The 19,859-nt window shown below is 39.9% G+C and overlaps 1 protein-coding gene across 2 annotated transcripts in view; it reads left to right on the top strand.

Annotated features, from left to right (window-relative positions):
• Positions 1–382: 382 nt before the first annotated feature.
• Positions 383–19,859, top strand: part of tp53bp1 (tumor protein p53 binding protein, 1) — a 65,329-nt gene continuing 45,852 nt past the window's right edge. For both annotated transcript variants that reach the window (XM_057836928.1, XM_057836937.1), the window contains exons 1-9: positions 383–865; positions 13,288–13,375; positions 13,479–13,578; positions 13,660–13,712; positions 13,781–13,955; positions 14,049–14,200; positions 14,276–14,402; positions 14,723–14,817; positions 14,897–15,078. In XM_057836928.1, coding sequence (XP_057692911.1) covers positions 686–865; positions 13,288–13,375; positions 13,479–13,578; positions 13,660–13,712; positions 13,781–13,955; positions 14,049–14,200; positions 14,276–14,402; positions 14,723–14,817; positions 14,897–15,078 — 1,152 coding nt within the window. In that variant the 5' untranslated portion in view covers positions 383–685. The remainder of the gene's footprint in view (positions 866–13,287; positions 13,376–13,478; positions 13,579–13,659; positions 13,713–13,780; positions 13,956–14,048; positions 14,201–14,275; positions 14,403–14,722; positions 14,818–14,896; positions 15,079–19,859) is intronic.

The following is a 19,859-nucleotide window of genomic DNA, read 5'->3' as shown; positions in this document are numbered from 1 at the left end:
CCTGAATCTTAGACCGAAACTGCGGTCTGGCCCTCAATCTTATACCGGAACTGCGTTCCTTACCAGTCTGGCCCACTTTCGCCCCTGCTCACTACTGAAAAAAAATAACGCCTGTAGTAACGCCGTTATATTGTAACGCCGTTATTAACAACACTGCAAATGAGTGCCCCATGAATAGTTAAAAATGAGTCAAAATAATCTCCAGTAACTTTTATTTATTCAAACAATCACAAACATACAACAGCACAAAAACTGCAAAACTGTGCTCTGCAGTCAAAGAAACACAACAAATGATAACACACATGAAAAAAAACATAAAACAAAGGAGGCACATTGTACACACTATATAATGTCTAGTACCCATCCAACCAACCAAAGGGAAAGTGACGTCACGGTTTTAAGCAAACCAATGGGCTTCTTCTCAGCTCTTTTTGCCGCGCCGAGCTGTACGGGTTGGTGGGTGTGAGACACTACCGGGCTTCCAGACATAATCGACGATATTCAACGAAAATGATACAAACTGAACCCTGTATACTTCATTAGATCAGTGAAACGGTGGGATTTTCTAGCTAACTTACAACGGCTGTTTCCAAAGCTAACCAACAACCGACGGCTCGTTCACAGAACACATGTTTCTTTGTGTAGCCAAGTAGTCTCCCCGTGCTATCGGCGGCGGCCCGACGTTATGGATCCCGGCGGAAGTGAACTGGACTCCAGCATACCCCAGCCGGAGAACCCGTGTCTCATCGTGGAGGACTCGCAGCCGGACAGCGTCGCCTTGGAAGACGACCCCGAGAGCAGCTACCGAGCTGTGCTGGCCCGGCGTCTATCAAACCTTCAGCCGAGCGGCTGTAGCCCTGTCCTGGTAAGAAACAAGTCAAACATTACGTCCTTCTCGTCACTGCTATCGTAAAAACGGTTACATGGAAGCCGTGTTCTTTTATATACAGTGTCGTGAAACGAGCACGGCATGTCAGGGATAACTTGTTAGGCCGCAGTGCGTTGGTGGCTAATATTAGTTATACTTTGGGTGGACATCCACAACCTTTAAACCTCCAACATGCCGTCCCTCTAAAGAAAATCATGTTTGAAAAGGTACTGTTTTATTGACATTACTCAATATGATGCATTGCAGTTGTGCAGCACTATTTTTAGTCATTTAAAAAGACCTAAATATTAATAATCGTAATTGTATTCATACACTAAAGTTTGGGGCCACTTAAAAATTTCCTCCTTTTTGAGAAAAAAAAAAAACGCAGTTTTTTTCAATGGAAATAACATTAAACTAATCAGAAAAAAACACTACATTATTAATGTGGTAAATGACTAGTCTAGCAAGAAACGTCCGGTTTTAATGCTATATCTACTAGGGGTGTGACAAAATATCAAAATGGTGATATATTGTGATACTATGTACCCCCGTTGCAGGCATGAAAATCTCTCACCTTTCGGCGAAATTCGCCGTTTTGAAGTCAAAAATGGCGACCTACGTGAATTGCGTAGATCCGAGGAGAAATTCTTTTTGGGAGGAGGAGGGGGGGGTCGGGAGGTTTTATTTAATTATTATTATTGTAACGAATTGAGTTATAATGTGGCGAGGGTGTTAGCATGTGTTCCTGAATGCACCGCATGACGTAGAGGGGTGAGGGAGGTGCGGGAGAGCGAGGGACGTGCCTTCCGTGTTTATGTTTGTTCTGGCGGGGGAGATATGTGCGTTGGCTGCGGCAGATAGCAGTCGTGTTGTTCAATAAGTTTCCACAAATAAAGAATTTCGATCTGATAAAACGGTTGACTATTATCAACGTTACATTATTATTATCATCATGTGATTAACTTAGTATGTAAACTGAGCACTTAAGAAATCGGTTCTTTAAAAAATGTCACACTTGGACAGTCAGCAAATCCTTCTAGATGCTTCGCTGACGAGAACCAATCATCGGCCCAAGGTGCGTTCCATTATTCCAAACGCGCGCACTCCTTACTGTACATGGAGTGCTCGGAGAGCCTTTGGGTGGCATTGCATAGCTGCGAAAACAAAAACCAGGCCTTATCCACACCGGGGCAGACCAGAGCGCAGCATACACACTTGCCTGTATTTGCCAGCAGATTGAATTTGGTGAGTAATGGTTTCAATCGTTTTCACATTTTGCGATATAAAAAAGTTACTGCCGTTCGTTGCAGCTTGCGTTGAACACTACCAAAGCTAGCCAAATCTCCCATGAAAAAAATAGCTCCCGTTAAATTGGCGTCAAGCTTGTGTATTTAGCGGTAATATAAACGAAGAAACACACTGTTGAGTCAAATTAAGCGGCATGCTCTCGGGTGGGAGTGGCGCCTCACATCGCTCCCGTCGTCCGCCGGAGACGCGTTATTTTCGGCTTGGATTTGAGCTGACGGCCGGTGTCGGCACAACACCGGCCCGACGAGTGGTGGGAATGAGTCCTGCTTCTTAAAGCTTTTCAGAAATACAGGGATCCCTCGTTTTTCGCGGTTAATGGGGACCAGAACCCGCCGCAATAAGTGAAAACCGCGAAGAAGCCCCCCCCCCCCCCATTTTTTTGTGCGTGTTCAATGCATTTATTCAGATTTTACATTGGAAAAAAGATAAATATATGACATGTTTTTTCACTTTTTTCACCAAAGTATCATTTATAAATGGTTTTCAAGCACTTCAAAATGTAAGAATTATGATAAGTTTTAAACATGTTACTGCCCCACCGAATTATTTTTAAACAAGAATAAAGTAGTAAGAAAATGCTTGGCTTTAGTAAATGCTTCATAGTGAGTCTACTCAAACCCTCTCAGGCTTTGGTAAACGGTGATTGACACGTGTGCAAAGTTTTTCTTTTTATATATATTTCTTTGTTTGAAGCAACTTATTTGATTGAATAATGAAGACACAAATGTCCTAGCCAAAATGTGGCGCAAACGCAAAACAACATTACTTCAATGGAAAAATTTGTTTCAATCAAGTAAAATAGTTTTCAAATGCTTTTTTTGTCTCAAATTTATTTTTGCAATCAAAAACAATTTTTTTAATTGAAGTGACTTTTTGGGGATTAAAAGTATATACTGTATTTTGATTGAAGCAACTTTGTTTTTGATAGAAGTAACTTTGTTTTTTGATTGAATAATAAAAACACGATTGAATAATAAAAACACAAATCTACCTCCATCATTATTGAGAGAGAAATAAATTAAGAAAGCTTTAAAACTAAAAGCCACCAGGGAGTCTGTTTTTGTGTTTTTTTTAATATTTATATTTCATTACATAGACATGCCTCGTAGGGAAGGGAGATTGAGGGATAAAAAAAGGAGTTAGATGAGGCTGCTAAAGGCAGTGGATACCTCATCAGCTGGGTGAATAGCAGACCTGGTAAGAACAAGTTTGCAAGCATAGTCGGGTATTAAATACAATTATAAACACAATTACAATGTTATGTTTCTATAAGATTTTATGTCATTGCTTTATTAATCATTAGGTGCTAGAGTTGTTAAGTATGGATAATAATGAAATAATAGTTTTAAGAAAACTGTGCTGTTGGTGGCTCAGTGACCATCTAATGTGGTTTGTTCTCAGATGAACAAGTTGAGGAAGGAAGTTTTGATGCAGAGGTTGAGGGAAGAAAATAGGCAGACTGACTGAGTCAAAGCCAGAAAGTGTTAATGACAGTTTTGATTTCTATTCACTGTTGCCCCCTCCCAATTAAAGTATGTCACAGTCGCAGCCAATAATTATCTAAAGCTGGTTAAAATTGAAGTTATGTTGTTTTAAGGTGTATTAAATACTTGTTCATGTGCTCCTTTTGATCTACGAGCACCCGCCCCTCCACCGGTCTCTGCACGGCCCTGCTGAAACACAGTGTGGGTCGACAGAGCTCAATATTTTATTGGGGTGTACAGTGTACTGGAACATATTTCCTCCACACCCTTCTCACCTTTTTGACCCCTGACCCATTTTCATGCCTGATTGTATCGTGAGGTACCAAGAGGTTCCCACTCCTAATATCTACGTAGTTTTGTAAAGAGGCCCATTTACAGCAAACATCATTCGAGCGTTCTAATGGTACATAGTGCTTGCTAGTTGCCTTAGAAGAATAATAAATTATTAGAAAACCTTGTGCAATTATGTTGGCACAGCTCAAAACCGTTTAGGTGGTTAGAGAAGCTATAAAACTGATCTTCCTTTGAGGTAGTTTGGTATCTGGAGCATAACCTTTGTGGGTTTGATTAAACTCTCAAAATGGCCAGAAATAGACAACTTTCACGTGAAACTCGACAATCTGTTCTTAGAAATGAAGGCTATTCCATAAGAGAAATTGTCAAGAAATAGAAGATTTTCTATAACGCTCTTTACCACTCCCTTCAGACAGCAGCACAAACAAGATCAAACCAGAGTAGAAAGAGAAGCGGGAGCCCCCGCTGCACAACCGAGCAAGAAGACAAGTACATAAGACTCTCTAGTTTGAGAAATAGATGCCTCGCAGGTCCTCATCTAGCAGGTTCATTAAATAATACCCATAAAACGCCATTGTCAACGTCGACAGTGAAGAGACGACGATGCTGGTTTTCAGGGCAGCGTAGCAAAGGAAAAACCTTTATCTGAGACTGGATAATAAAAGCAAACAATAATAATTAATATGGGCAAAAGAACACAGACATTGGACAGACGAAGATTGGAAAAAAGTGTTATGGACAGACGATTTAAAGTTTGAGGTGTTTGAACTTCGGATCAAAGAAAAGAACATTTGTGACACACAAAACAACTGAAAAGATGCTGGAAGAGTGCCTGATGTCATCCATCAACCATGGTGAAGGTAATGTGATGGTCTGGGTTTGCTTTGGTGCTGGTAAAGTGGGAGTTTTGTACAAGATCAACGTGATTTTAAATAAAGAAGGCTATCACTACATTTTGCAACACAATTTCATACCCTGTGGACTAGTCTTAATTGGAGTCAATTTCATACTACAACATCACAGTGACTTAAAGCACACCTCCAAATTATGCAAGAACTATTTGGGAAAGAAGCAGGCAGCTTGTATTCTATCTGTAATGTAGTGGCCAGCGCAGTCAACAGATCTCAAACCCATTGAGCTGTTGTGGGAGCAGCTTGACCGTACGGTACGCAAGAATTGCCCATCAAGCCAATCCAACTTGTGGGAGGTGCTTCTGGAAGCGTGGAGTTTCTCTTATCCTTTCATTTCAAGAAATTAACAGCTAGTACAACATAAGTCTGCAAAGCTGGAATTGTTGCAAAACGAACATTCTTTGTTAAAAGCAAAGTTTGAAGGAGAAAATTATTATTTAAAATAAAAATCCTTCTTTCCAACCTTGACAGTGTCTTGACTATAGTTTCTATTCATTTTGAAACGTATTTTAAAAATAAAAGTGTGACTTCTGAAGGAAAACACAAAATTGTCTGGGTGACCCCAAACTTTTGAACGGTAGTGTATATTCCTTTATAATAAAAAAATCATTAATACATTAAGACAGGAGTGTCCAAACTTTTTGCAAAGGGGGCCAGATTTAGTGTGGTAAAAATGTGGGGGGCCGACCTTGGCTGACATTCTTTACGTAGAACAATATATTTAAGCAAATTTTAGCAAGCCATTCCTTGTCACATTTGCTTTATTATTTTTTTAAATTAATAATTTCAACAATCTCGCAACTAGCCTTTGTGGCGTTCTCCTTCGACTCTCGGGCTTTTGTTAATACTGCTGCTGTAAAATTAAACTAGCTTCAAGTTGCTTCAATTTCTCGCTACGTATCTTCCCTGTAATCTCGTCGTACATGTCAGTGTGTTTTGTTTGGTAATATCGCCTCAAATTGAACTCTTTAAAAACAGTGACTGTCTCTTTGCAAATAAGGCAGGCACAGTTGTGGCATGTTTTAGTGAAGAAATACTCAAATTTCCAACTATCCTTGAAGCGTCGCCCATCGCAGTCGACTTTTTTTTGTTGATTGTCGCCATTTTAGAAAATTGGGAGTAAAGAGTCAACCGGGTAATGTTGCTTAGAGTGCTGCTGCCTTTTAGTGGGTAAATGAGGAGCAGCATTTAGTGTGTAAGCTACTTCATATGCTGGTAGAAGTACTGCTGACCAATTTATTAAGTCTATGTGCGGGCCAGACGTTATTGATTTTATGACAGAGGCTGGGGGCCGGATGAGATTTGAGCAAGGGCCGCATTTGGCCCCCGGGCCGGACTTTGGACATGTCTGCATTAGGACAATGTTAATAAAAACTAATGAAATGAAAATGAATAAAAACAAATACACAATGGTTACGGCCTTAAGTGACATTCTACTTGATTTTTGTTTGTTCATTCAGCCATTCCAATCAAAACTAATTGGAGGTCTAGCACTGTCAATGGCAGCCGATTAGTTGAACGATTGCCCTATAAGGGTCGAAAAAAATAAAAGCTCAAAAGTTGTGCATGAAGAGTTAACAAATGCATTTATGTGAGTCAGTTGTTCACAAAAGACAGGTTACTGTTTGCAAAAGGACACCAATACAAAGATCTTAACTTCTGGAGACATGTCTTGTGGTCAGATGAGATAAAGTGGACTTGTTTGGCCATAATGACCAATGTTACATTGGGAGGAAAAATGGAGAAACTGAGAACACCACACCAGCTAAGGGTGTGCCAAAAAACTCGATTATTAGATGCATCGCGATTCGACACGTGACGATTCGATTACGATTCATAAATGTTCAAATAGATGATTTACCCTAATAACTTTATGACAGCCGCTAGTCGCGGAACGAAATTCAAGACATGTCTGCCGCCCAGACACCTTTAACGGACGCACCCACGCACAACATTATGATAGATAAGCAGCTGGTTACTGAGCGAGAGAGTTACTCCTTTTCAAATGACTTGAAAATAAATTTGTGTATGAGACAGGCAGGGACCGGCAGTCTCGCTTTTGTGTGCAAGTTATTTTTGGGAGCGAGAGGGGAAGAGAGATAATTCGTTGCTCCTTGCCTTTCAGTTGTCCAGCAGTAGGTTCAAAGCTGTACAGGCAGAGAAGAAAAGGGACATCCCAAAAACTGCTAAAATGCATAAAAATGTATCTATTCATTTATATTCCGTATAAGTTCAATACGGAACGCAACATTTAATTCCCAATTTGGGATTGTTCCTTATTTTAAGGGACATGTGGCAACCCTAGTCCCAAGTGTTGCAAAGTCCCGTGAGCGTCTATAAGAGGTGAGTACACGAACCCTCCTGTACGGGTTAGCCTTTACCTTTGTTGTTTTTGAGATGTTACTAGTTAGCGCCGAGCGCTATGCTAATTAGCGACTTCGCTAACATGTATTTCCAAGTCAAGTTGTGCGTTGTTTGGTGGTGTACAAAAGTTATTCCTGATGCAGAACGTTTACAACCAGGGTTAAGTACAGTGGTAACAATACAAACATGCGAAATAGTACAGAAATCTGTGAAAACAAAGTATATTGGTTAAAAGAAGTATTTTTTCTAAAGACACTGTTTGTTTACTGAAAATCTGGAATTCATTTCACCAGTGTGAATTTTATTCTATTGTTGAGAGAAATAAGTACTGTCTTTGAAACAGCTAATGTTTTTGCACCTTCTTGTGAAAAAGAGCGTTCAAGGTCAGCTGTGTGTTGTATAGGCATGTTAAGAAAAAAATACTGCCTTTAAAATGGTTAATGTTTTTGCAGTATTCTTGTAAATAAAATTTAAAAAAGCAGTTTAAGGGCAGCTTTTTGTTGTATGGACATGTTTCCATCGTTCCTGTTGAATCATTAGGGTGTTTTAACCCTTTAACACCTAAGCCTATTTTGGCTGAATTTGCATGCATTTGATGTTGCCTTTATATTTCAAAGAAAAAATTGTTTACAATGGCAAAGTTGGGTCCCTTTTTTCAGGACACCTTGTCCTTCATGTCCAAACTGTTGTTTTTTTTCACTGACCAATTATAATCCACATTTTGGATCCAAAAAGACAAAAAAAATACCCACTTTTTTTTTTCAAAATTTGTAATGTTGATGTCCCATTGACAATCAAACATGCTCGACCAACCATTTTGAAGCTTGATAATATTTATTCAAGTTTTTAGGATAAACATTCAATAGAAAAAATAAGATTGAGTAGTTTTATGTTTGACAGTTCAACACAAACAGCAGGTATGGTCATAGGCGTTTTTGGCCTTTACACATACTATGGTCAAAACGGGTTATATACAGTGCAAAATAGTGAGAAAAAAAATTATATACTGTATATCATCTAACACAAAAAGGGTTTGGAGGATATATCTTTGTGAAGTTAGATGTAACTGGTAAATCGAGGCAAAGCTCTCGATTTACTAGTCGATCTACGTTCCTACCCTCACCTATGGTCACGAGCTTTGGGTCGTGAACGAAAGAACAGGATCCCGGATACAAGCGGCCGAAATGAGTTTCCTCCGCAGGGTGTCCGGGCTCTCCCTTAGAGATAGGGTGAGAAGCTCGGTCATCCGGGAGGGACTCGGCGTCGAGCCGCTACTCCTCCGCGTAGAGAGGAGCCAGCTGAGGTGGCTCGGGCATCTGGTTCGGATGCCTCCCGGACGCCTCCCTGGAGAGGTGTTCCGGGCATGTCCCACCGGTGGGAGGCCCCGGGGACGACCCAGGACACGCTGGAGAGACGATGTCTCTCGGCTGGCCTGGGAACGCCTTGGGATCCCGCCGGAGGAGCTGGTTGAAGTGGCTGGGGAGAGGGAAGTCTGGGCTTCCCTGTTAAAGCTGCTGCCCCCGCGACCCGACCCCGGAACAAGCGGAAGATAATGGATGGATGGAAGTTAGATGTTGTACCCATCACCTTATTAAAAGTATATATGTACATGCAATCAAGCTTCTCGAACACACATCTACATAAAAATTGAAAAGATTATAGTGAAGAAAAAAAAAATATAATATTGAAAAAAAGTATTTTAACCCTTTAAGGTCTGGGCCTATTTTGTCTGATTTTGCATGCCTTTGAAGTTGCCTTTATATTTCAAAGACAGAATTGTTTACGATGGCCTGGTTTGGTCCCTTTTTTTGTGACACCTTGAACTTCATGTCCAAACTGTTGTTTCCTTCACTGACCAATTATAAGTCATAATTTTGGGCCCAAAAAGACCAAAAATTCCAAAATCGTTTTGTCAAAATTTTTAATATTGATGTCCAATTGACAACCAAACATGCGTAACGAACCGTTTTGAAACTTTGTAATATTTATTCAACATGTTAGGATGAACATTCAACCAAAAAAATTTAGAATAAATAGTCTTTTATTTGACAATTCAACATAAACAACAGGTATAGCCATAGGCGTTTTTTGCATTTATACATGCTCTAGTCAAAACAGGTTATATACAGCAGACCAAACAGTGAAGAACAGTGAAAAAATATACCATCTAACACAAAAAGTGTTTAGAGGCCATCTCTTTATGAGTTTAGGTATTGCGGCCCATCGCCTGATGAAAACTATGTACACACAATCAAGCTTCTTGAACACACATTTATATACACAAATTGAGAAGACTGATTGTGGGGAAAAAATATATATAACATTGGGGAAAAAAGTATTTTCAAAAATATTTACAATAAACAAGTTACATTTTTTTCAGGCATGCCACTCCGAAAAGCAGTTTCGTCCTGGAATTAGACACAGGGCTACATCACAGCCCACACTTCCATGGGGTGTCGGTCCTCTTTCCACCCTTCCATTTTCATTTCACTTTACTTTCATTGTCACTATAAATGTACATGAAACAAAAGTCAGTATTTATGAAAATAATAAAGTATAAAATAAAAATATATACAGCAATAAATAATAATGGAAATCTATATGTATGACAATAGAAAGAATACCGTAGCTGAATATGTGCTACATCCCTAATCTTCATATAGAAAGAAGACCACAAATTATACTTTGATCTGATATGCACATCTTATTATTACATACACAAACACGCACTTATATTGCATCAAAATTAACTTTGTCTTGCAATATCAAAAGAAACTTTTACAGCATAAAAAAAAAAAAAAAAAAAAAAAAAAAGTGAGTTGGCTTACCTCTGCTCGTCGATGGCGTCACCCACGTGTTCAAATCCGTCACTATCTTCACTCGAGGACTCTTCCGAAGAAGACGATGATGACGAATTTGGACCACCCTCTTCCTCAAGTTGATCAAAAAGCACAATTGCTTGCGCTAAATTTAGTTTTCCGTTCATCCTCAAAGTCACACAAAGTCGTCGCTCGCCCCCTCGCTGCTTCAGATTCACTCCTCCCTCTCGTTCGGTGGAACCTCGCGCGGCAGTTATATTTATAAAAAAAAAAAAAAACTCATTTTGTGCTTCCACTGTGACTTCGAAAGGGTTCGTTTGATTTGTGTTTTTTTCATGGAGCTTCCGTTTTGAAAAAGGACAAGAAATGATGGAAATATAGACATAAACAAATGATCCATGCAGCGTTTTAATGTTTTTTTGAGAGGACAATAAAACTATAAAACTTAAATGACAATATCTCACGTTTTAGTTGGTCGATTGACTTCAAATAACAACGAGAGTAAACCGCAACTTCCGCACTTTAAAACGAGACCAACCAACGGCATGTGGGTGACGTAATTAAAACGCGAGGGTGCTTCAAAGACGACGTGCGCTGAGGACGCGCCGGCGCGTCCTTCGACTCTCAAGGGTTAAAAAATATTGACAAGTAGTTCAGTTCAATTCAAATTTTTCAGGCATGTGACCCAATAGTTTTTTTTTTTTTTTTTGCACACATAAAGCTTCTTCTTGAACAGGTCACAGAGCTGCGTCATACACAACGTCACACAGCCTACTCTTTCGCCGTTTGCGCGCTGCTATCACTTCTACTCTCCGGGACACCGGCTCATCCAAAGAAAACAACGACAAATACGGCTCATCTTCTTCCTTGAGTTAATGAAATAATGCATTAGCTTGCGCTAAATGTAGTTTTAGATTAATTCTGCACGTTTCAAAGTCGCTCGCTCAAACCAAGCGGCCGTTGCTTGCCTTGCATGCCTCCCTTTCATTAGTTGGCGCCTCGCTCGGAAATTTTTAAAAAATGATCACATTCCGTTCATCCTTCTTGACATCACGACAGCTCTTGGGATATGTAGTCTTTTGTGCTGCTTTCGGTTTTGAAAAAGGACAAGAAATGATGGAAATATGGAGATAGATACATGGTCCATGCAGCATTTTAATGCATACTTATGAGTGCAATAAAACTATAAAACTCAAATGACATTATCTCCCGTTTTTCTTGGTCGATTGACTTCAAATAAAAACTGGTGTGTAAATCAACTTCCGCACTTTCAAATGAGACCAACCAGCAGACCATATGCGTAAACGCGTCGCTGCCGACACATTCGGTGTTAAAGGGTTAAATAAATAATGGACATGAATTTGTTTGGCTACTTTACTAATTAGTCATGTATGATGCATTGATAATCGTGATAATCGTGAGCACCGGCAATACTGTGATCATCCTTCAATAATCGAATCGTAGCGCCCTGAATCGTAATCGAATCGAATCGTGGGGTGCCTAAAATGGCACACCCCTAATACCAACTATGAAATATGGAGGTGGAAGCATCACAAACTGGAGCACTTCATAAAATAGCATCAAGAAGAACGAACATTACGTAGAGATATCAAGGCAGTATCTCAAGACATCATCCAGTTTGCTAAAACTTCAGAGCAAATGGGTCTTACAAATTGACAATGACCCCATAGCAAAAATTGTGAAAAATTGGCTTTTGATCACTAAAGTCAATATCTTGGAGTGGCCATCACAAAACCCTGATCTGAATCCCATTGAAAATTTGTGGACAAATCTGAAAAGGAATGGGGAGCAAGGTGACCAACAAAGCCTTTTCAGTTCTGTCAGGAGGAATATACCTTTTGAAGTCATGCAGTTCAAAGGAAATGCTACTCGAGTCGATACTAAGGAAATTCATGGAAACTTTTGACCTCGGATAAAGCCATGATCTCATCATCGGGACTCCCATATGTTCTTGAAAGACATTACTTTTTGTTTATGAAAACATTTGACCTGGAAGAAAATAATATAAAATTATCTAAGAAACAATCACTTTAATTATTGTTGCATTTACCCTTTAATTTTGGTAATCCTGATTGACCGGGAACTGAAGAGGTTTATAGGCTTATTTGACTTCAGAAAGTGAGGCAAAAAAAGAAATGTGTGTTTTTGCACAGGCTGAGAAATATAATTGCATATAATTTTAAATTTATTTTCTATTTCATTATTTTTCGATTAAAGTCCTTTGCCTTGGCATTGGTTCTACAACCCCAGAGGTATGTGACATTGTTTGAAAGGTGCAGATTCTGAAACCCCTATGGAGGGTGCGTTCCCGGCGGCAGAGAGCATTTTTTGGCAAACTCTGAATGCCGCCGGTGTCGTCATAGCAACACGCGTCACGGCCAATGAAACCTTGATGAATGCGAACTCGAAAAATTGGTCTCAAGGCTAAGCCTAAATGAGATCTCGATGTACGTTTGTGTAGAACTGTAGTTCACAACAACAAAAAACTATCTTATTCTTGCTGATATAGAAAAGTTATTTACAAGGCTATTCCACTCTTTTACTCCTTAAAGTAAGACTCTGTGTTTTCTTGTGCAACAAGTGGAATCGATCGAGAGCCAGGCAAGTGGGCCGATTTCTAGCGGTGACGAACCCAGGCGAATTTGGAAAAAAATGTGACAACAGGAGGAAGTGGTTGTGTTGTAAAATTGTACTAAACCACAACAAATGCATATGTATGCATTGAAATACTACTTTATTTGTATAGTGTTCACTTGATTTAAGTCCAAACTACTCACACACAGACTCAAATGCACTGTACTCGATGTGATGCGCGACATCAATGGAAAACAACTTCAGAACGAGGGTGTAGTAGCGATAAAGAAAATGTATTTTATTTTCCTTCATTTAACAATTTCTATATTTCTTTCATACCTAAATACTTCCAAACCGCAGACATGTTGGCTGTGAGCCAGTAGTGTCGCTTCGCATCATGTTTAGGACGACGGTTCTTCACACTATTGGGTGGTAAACCTTCGGCCTTTTAACCAAAAACAGAAAATGCAATTTTAGCAAATTTTGGCCGAAAGATTTTGGCACCAAATTTTCGGTCACATCTCTATTTTACACCCATTATTTTTGCGTGCATTTTAAAATCTTGATATGCATACATCCTCAATATATTACTGTACATGCTGTCTTTGTCTCTGGATGACAAAAATGCTTTCCCTTTCCAGGAGTTGATATCGTCACCCCCAGGAAGTAGAGCCTCTCAGACTGATAGCCAATCAGAGAACTACCACAGCAACGGTCAGGCTGGTCCTGGTCAGTTTTGTTTTGTATTTTAAACGACAATTTGTTCAATCTATCAATTATTTTTGTTAAGGTTTACCACCTAAAAGAAAAACTTTTATTTGTTCATCTCTAGGCATTGTTGCCCTGCCCAACCACAGTTCAGAATGCCAAGAAGAGAGTCAAGAAGAAGAGAGTCAAGTTTTCATCTTTAATCCCCCTCTAAACAAACTAAAGTAAATGTCCAATAATTAGAAAAACAAAAAAACTCATGTTCATTCAGGCTAATATTTTTAATTCCTTTCTTAATATTTCAGGGGTAATTTGCCAATTGATTCTGATTCCACAACACCCTGTGATCCAGCTGAAGGTAGGAGCTCATGTCATATTTTTAGGAGTGTTTAGAGCCGAACACTAATTGTGATTATTTTGTTTCAGATGGAAACTCGCAGTTTGGTTTCCTAGCGCTTTCTCAGAGTCAAGATCTTGTTATTGATGAAGTGAACAGTCAGAAGGGAGATGAGTGTGAAAAGTCCGCAGTAGTAGTTGAGACACACTCCAAATTAGGTATTAGCATCGTAACGTCACAGGATCTGCTACGCAAAGTAGTCAGGTAGAAACCTATAATTCATGATAGCATTGATTTAAATATGCATCCATTCATCAGCAATGCTTTTGCCAATCCAAATTTTTGTATCTCCTTAAGATCTGAGGTGAGCTCCAGCAGCCAGTCAGGTCAAACACTGAATGTTCAGGTGCTACTGCACTCACAGCGTCTCCAGGACACTGATGAGGTAGAACAGCGGGACCATGAAGTAATTTCATCTCAGCAGGACATGTTTGATACTGACAAGACAGGTAAAATTAGAGGGTTAAGGAAATATTCGCATCTATACAGCTAAGTTCAGTTACTACAGTAAATTCTTCTCCAAGGGGCGACAGTGGACAGTACTGTGTCTGAGCCAGAGCAACAAGGTCGCCCTACCTCAACACCAGCCCACACTCTGCAGCTCCTGCATCTTTCTGGACAGAGAACATTAGCGCAACAGAGTTTATCCCAGTAAGTCACTTGATAGATTTCACATGGATAGACAAACCGAATTACAAAAAAATTGAGATGTCATGCAAACTGTGATTTGCACTTGCTTCACAGTGGTGAACTTACATTTTTGAGATTTTTTGACACCATGGAATTTAAAATCAGTTTCTCTTAAAATGATACATTTTCTCAGTTTATAAATTCTGACTTGTGATCAATGTTGTATTTCGAAAAATGCATTGTTTTTCTTCCAAATTTGTATAGTGTCCCAACTCTTTTGTTAACCGGTTTGTAGTAAATACAGTAAAAATAACCCCTAAATTTCTTATTCCTCATCCTAGAAGCTCCGTTGATTATGTCGGCCCAACTCCAGACAACTTTCCCAACACTCCTTTGATTATCCCTAACTCACCAACTGTAGCAGACAGCCAACATGGTAACAAAATATTCTGTTTTTATATGCATTTAAAATTGGAAGCCCACGCTATTTTAAATTGAAACATTTGCTTTGTCAGGTGCTGATGATCCTATGGATACCTGCCAGCCTCCAGAAGACCCGGAGAAGGAAAAAGTGCAAATGGAAACAAAGGCCTCTTCCAAAATGGCACCTCCCACCTCAAATCCTGTATCTCAGAGTTCTCCTGGTTTTGTGTTAGAGAAGCCACTCTCTTTACCCTCACAGCCTGAGTTCTCACACGTATGTACCCAATTTGACATATTTGTTTTTTTACATGCCATGTATTCCTGTACCAATTTGAAACCATGTAGAGCTGGCTTTTCTAGTCAGATATGTATAAAGAAATAATGCAATGTAAATTAGTTTCTTAGAAACCATTTACCGTATTTTTCGGATTATAGACAAGTTTCCGAGGTACTTTCGGTTTACTTTCTTATGCCTGCCTACCATTTCCGTTTCTGAATTTTTTACCATTGAAGTCAATAGCGCTGGAGTCGCGCCACTCACTAAAACCCCTTAAAACCCACGATTTGGAAATACCGCATCCTTCTGCCATCTCGACATGGGAAGACAACATCAAGAAGTGGCCGAAGGTGACCACAAGTAAAATATTATCGTATTTTATTGACTCTACGGCAGTCGATGGAAACGCCATCAGGAAGCTGAGAGGCATTCCAGTGCTAGTTGCACACCCAAAAGTTGGATGTCCTCATTCACGAACACGGGAATTTTGTCTTTATGAAGGCATATGTAGAACAAAGGCAGTGCCTCAATGCTTCGTACCACAAACCATGGGTGCTTGTAATATACTGGAGGGAAGGAGACCAAGGAGTCCAAACTGCAGGCTGTCCTGTGGGTGACGGCCGTTCGTGTCTGACGCTGTCGTATGAAAGGTATGTGCTCCAAAAATACGAAACATAAAATCTGCCGTGTGAAACGACTTGCTGCCTTTGCTATTGATAATTACGATGATGATTGTAATTATGAAGTTTAATCGTTTTTACTACAACAACTACTGCTGCTCCTAGCCTGTTGCTAATCAGTGCGTGTTGGATGGCACCGCTTAAATCCAAGTGTTACAAGTTTGTGTTCGTTTGTTTACAGCTGGAAAACAAACGAACTCTTAGGCAAGGGAAGACGACTTGCACGTTGATGGACATATATCGAGAATACGTGCGTTCTACTTTGATAGACTGCCTGACTCCCGAGGGCAGCCGAGAGGCAGAGGCTGGGACAGATGGTGGTTCGCCGAGCTCGCCTAGATCCAACTACGAACTTTTTAACTGCAGCATCTTTAAGAAATGCTATTGGAGCTGGAATTATTGAGGACAGCGAGAGAAAGCTTGTCTGAATGCCGCCGAGTGTCTCGTAATGTCTGCTGCAAGTTTGGCTCCCTTAAGCTCTGCTGTCTGCTCACACATTCCTCGCATGCTTAACTTTCGTTAATATTTTTCTAATCATTTTATCAATTTTGATTTATTGACCTGTTTTGCACAAGCATCAATCGTTTTAAATAAAACAAGAAATGGAATCATGTTGTCCAAATGTTTTTTTATTGTGATCATTATCTGGAATGAAAAAGAATGACATACTATTTTTTTTTAGCTTGTAGTATTTTCCTGTAACAACAAAATCCGTGTCAGCCCTTCTGTATTCGACAAATGTAATATAATGTGTAATGTTATCTCATATTGGTCACTCAAGTGGCCGGCGTATCAATCTATACCTCACGTCAACACCGGCTGACAGGTTGTTATAGTTTTATCCACGAATGATCCACGAAGTGATAAGAACAATCATACGATGTCATCTACGTCTCATCAACGTTGTGCTGAATCCATTTATGGAGATTCTGTGAGTTCCTCTGCTTTAATTTTGCATTTTTAACTTTGATAAAACACTGCTTACTTCAACCGTAATTCATGTCGTTTTTTCTGAACCGGAAGTTTGAGGCAGACATTGTCCAAGATGGCGCCACCCATATTTCGCTCAGGAAACTTGTCTATAAGTCACACCAGAGTATAAGTTGCACCAGCCATAAAATACCGAACGAAGAGGAAACAAAGATATATAAATTGCACCGGAGTATAATTTGTATTTTTGGGGGAAATTTACTTGATAAGATCCAACACATAGTACAGATTTGTCATCTTAAAAGGCAATTTAATATAAAAATACTATAGAGAACAACATGCTGAATAAGTGTACAGTATGATAATACATGATGCATGAGCAACGAAATGCAAATATACTGTCCTCACCAGGACGCCACGGCTCAGTCCTGGCTATACAGCGAGCTAAACTCCCAAATGACGATGCTGGACGTCTGTATAATTTGCTGACTTTATTTTGGCCGTCGTTATGACACCCATCATTTGAAGAGTGAAACTAAAAATAGAAATAATACAAATCAAGTTCGTCCTCGATACCAAACAGGTTCGCATCAACCTAAATAAATGATAATTAGCTGCTATTAGAGCAATGACACAAACGGTTAGCATGCGTTTGCTAACATTAGCACATTGTTCAAACAACCACACAACTGGCTCCAAGTGTCCGATCTCTGTAGAGATATTTTACAAGCATAAACAATTAGGGCTGCAGCTATCGATTATTTTAGTAGTCGATTTTAGTTCAAATAATCGAGTAATTGGAAAAGTAACATGAAAAATTAAAATAACTGAGCTGAGCCTCAAACTGTATTAAAAATAAATAAATGAGGATCTATGTACAACAAAAGAACAATTGGCTAACTTACATGGTAAAAGTCCGCTAGCTTAAATGCTATAAAATGCTAACTTTTTTTCCCAATGCTCTTAACAAATGGTTCGGACTCATATTCCTGCAAAAAACGGCTAAATATAAAAAACTAATATACTAACATATAATATACATCTAATATATAAACTAAATTACAAATGCATTAAAAACATTAGCCCTAAGAAAAACTTAGCTTACGTTGGTCTTAACAGGGAGCAGTTGGATTCAGCCGTGTGAAATAAGGCAGACCAGCAAGTTATCCACCCTAATCAATAAATATGAACACTTGTAAAATAAAACATTACAACGCCACTTTAATTAAACGAATACTCAAGGCAACAAAATTTAATTTGAATATTTTTTTCTAATCGAATACTCGAGTTAATTGATTAATCATTGCAGCACTTTAAACAATGAATGTAGGTTCGCAGCCTTATTTCTCTCTCGCCCACTCGCTCAGACGCTGCGTAGCTGTCAGTCTTCTACTGGCGTGTGAGTATGAGGGGCCGTACAAGACATTTTTCATTCTGGCCCTCTCACACACACACGCACACACACACACACACACACACACACACACACACACACACACACTCCCCTCACATATATATATATTCACTCTTACACACATATATTCTCCTCTCACATACATACACTCACCGGCCACTTTATTAGGTACACCATGCTTGTAACGGGTTGGACCCCCTTTTGCCTTCAGAACTGCCTCAGTTCTTTGTGGCATAGATTCAACAAGGTGCTGGAAGCATTCCTCAGAGAGTTTGGTCCATATTGACATGATGACATCAAACAGTTGGTGCAGATTTGTCGGCTGCACATCCATGATGCGAATCTCCCATTCCACCACATCCCAAAGATACTCTATTGCATTGAGTACTGGTGACTGTGGAGGCCATTTGAGTACAGTGAACTCATTGTCATGTTCAAGAAACCAGTCTGAGATGATTCCAGTTTTATGACATGGCACATTATCCTGCTGAAAGTAGCCATCAGAAGTTTGGTACATTGTGGTCATAAAGGGATGGACATGGTCAGCAACAATACTCAGGTAGGCTGTGGCGTTCCAACGATACTCAATTGGTACCAAGGGGCCCAAAGAGTGCCAAGAAAATATTCCCCACACCATTACACCACCAGCCTGAACCGTTGATACAAGGCAGGATGGATCCACGCTTTCATGTTGTTGACGCCAAATTCTGACCCTACCATCCGAATGTCGCAGCAGAAATCGAGACACATCAGACGAGACAACGTTTTTCCAATCTTCTATTGTCCAATTTCGATGAGCTTGTGCAAATTGTAGCCTGTTTCCTGTTCTTAGCTGAAAGGAGTGGCACCCGGCGTGGTCTTCTGCTGCTGTAGCCCATCTGCCTCAAAGTTTGACGTACTGTGCGTTCAGAGATGCTCTTCTGCCTACCATGGTTGTAACAGGTGGTTATTTGAGTCACTGTTGCCTTTCTATCAGCTCGAACCAGTCTGGCCATTCTCCTCTGACCTCTGGCACGGCAGAACCGCCGCTCACTGGATATTTTTTCTTTTTCGGACCATTCTCTGTAAACCCTAGAGATGGTTGTGCGTGAAAGTCCCAGTAGATCAGCAGTTTCTGAAATACTCAGACCAGCCCTTCTGGCACCAACAACCATGCCACGTCAAAGTCACTCAAATCCACCTTTCTTCCCCATACTGATGCTCTGTTTGAACTGCAGGAGATTGTCTTAAACCATGTCTACATGCCTAAATGCACTGAGTTGCCGCCATGTGATTGGCTGATTAGAAATTAAGTGTTAACGAGCAGGTAGACAGGTGTACCTAATAAAGTGCAGTGTTTCCCCTAGGATTTTTTGAAGCTGTGGTGGTGGGCTGCATCGGAGTCGGACAGCCTCACCATGTCGTGCCACAGCGAATTTTTTCCCCTTCATTTTTTCCCCCAAGAAGAACCATAACAAAGATATATTTGAAATATTTCATTAGCCAGGCTAATGTTGTACCTCTCAGCTACAGTACATGTATGTAAAATGCGTAGCTGAATACAGCTACGTTACCCGATGTACTAATGCGACTTTTTTTCTCGTGGCAATAGTACAACTTACATCTCGTAGTGACTCAGGGTTGGCAACCCAAACTGATGAAAGAGCCATATTTGACCCCAAAAAACCCCCCCCAAAAAACTGATACAGTATGTCTGGAGCCACAAAAAATTAAAAGCCTTGTACAAGCCTTATAATTATCGATACTAGCTATAT

This window comes from Corythoichthys intestinalis, chromosome 1 (genome assembly GCF_030265065.1).
Source record: "Corythoichthys intestinalis isolate RoL2023-P3 chromosome 1, ASM3026506v1, whole genome shotgun sequence".
NCBI classification, from domain to species: Eukaryota; Metazoa; Chordata; class Actinopteri; order Syngnathiformes; family Syngnathidae; genus Corythoichthys; species Corythoichthys intestinalis.
This window is presented reverse-complemented; position numbering and strand designations above follow the sequence as displayed.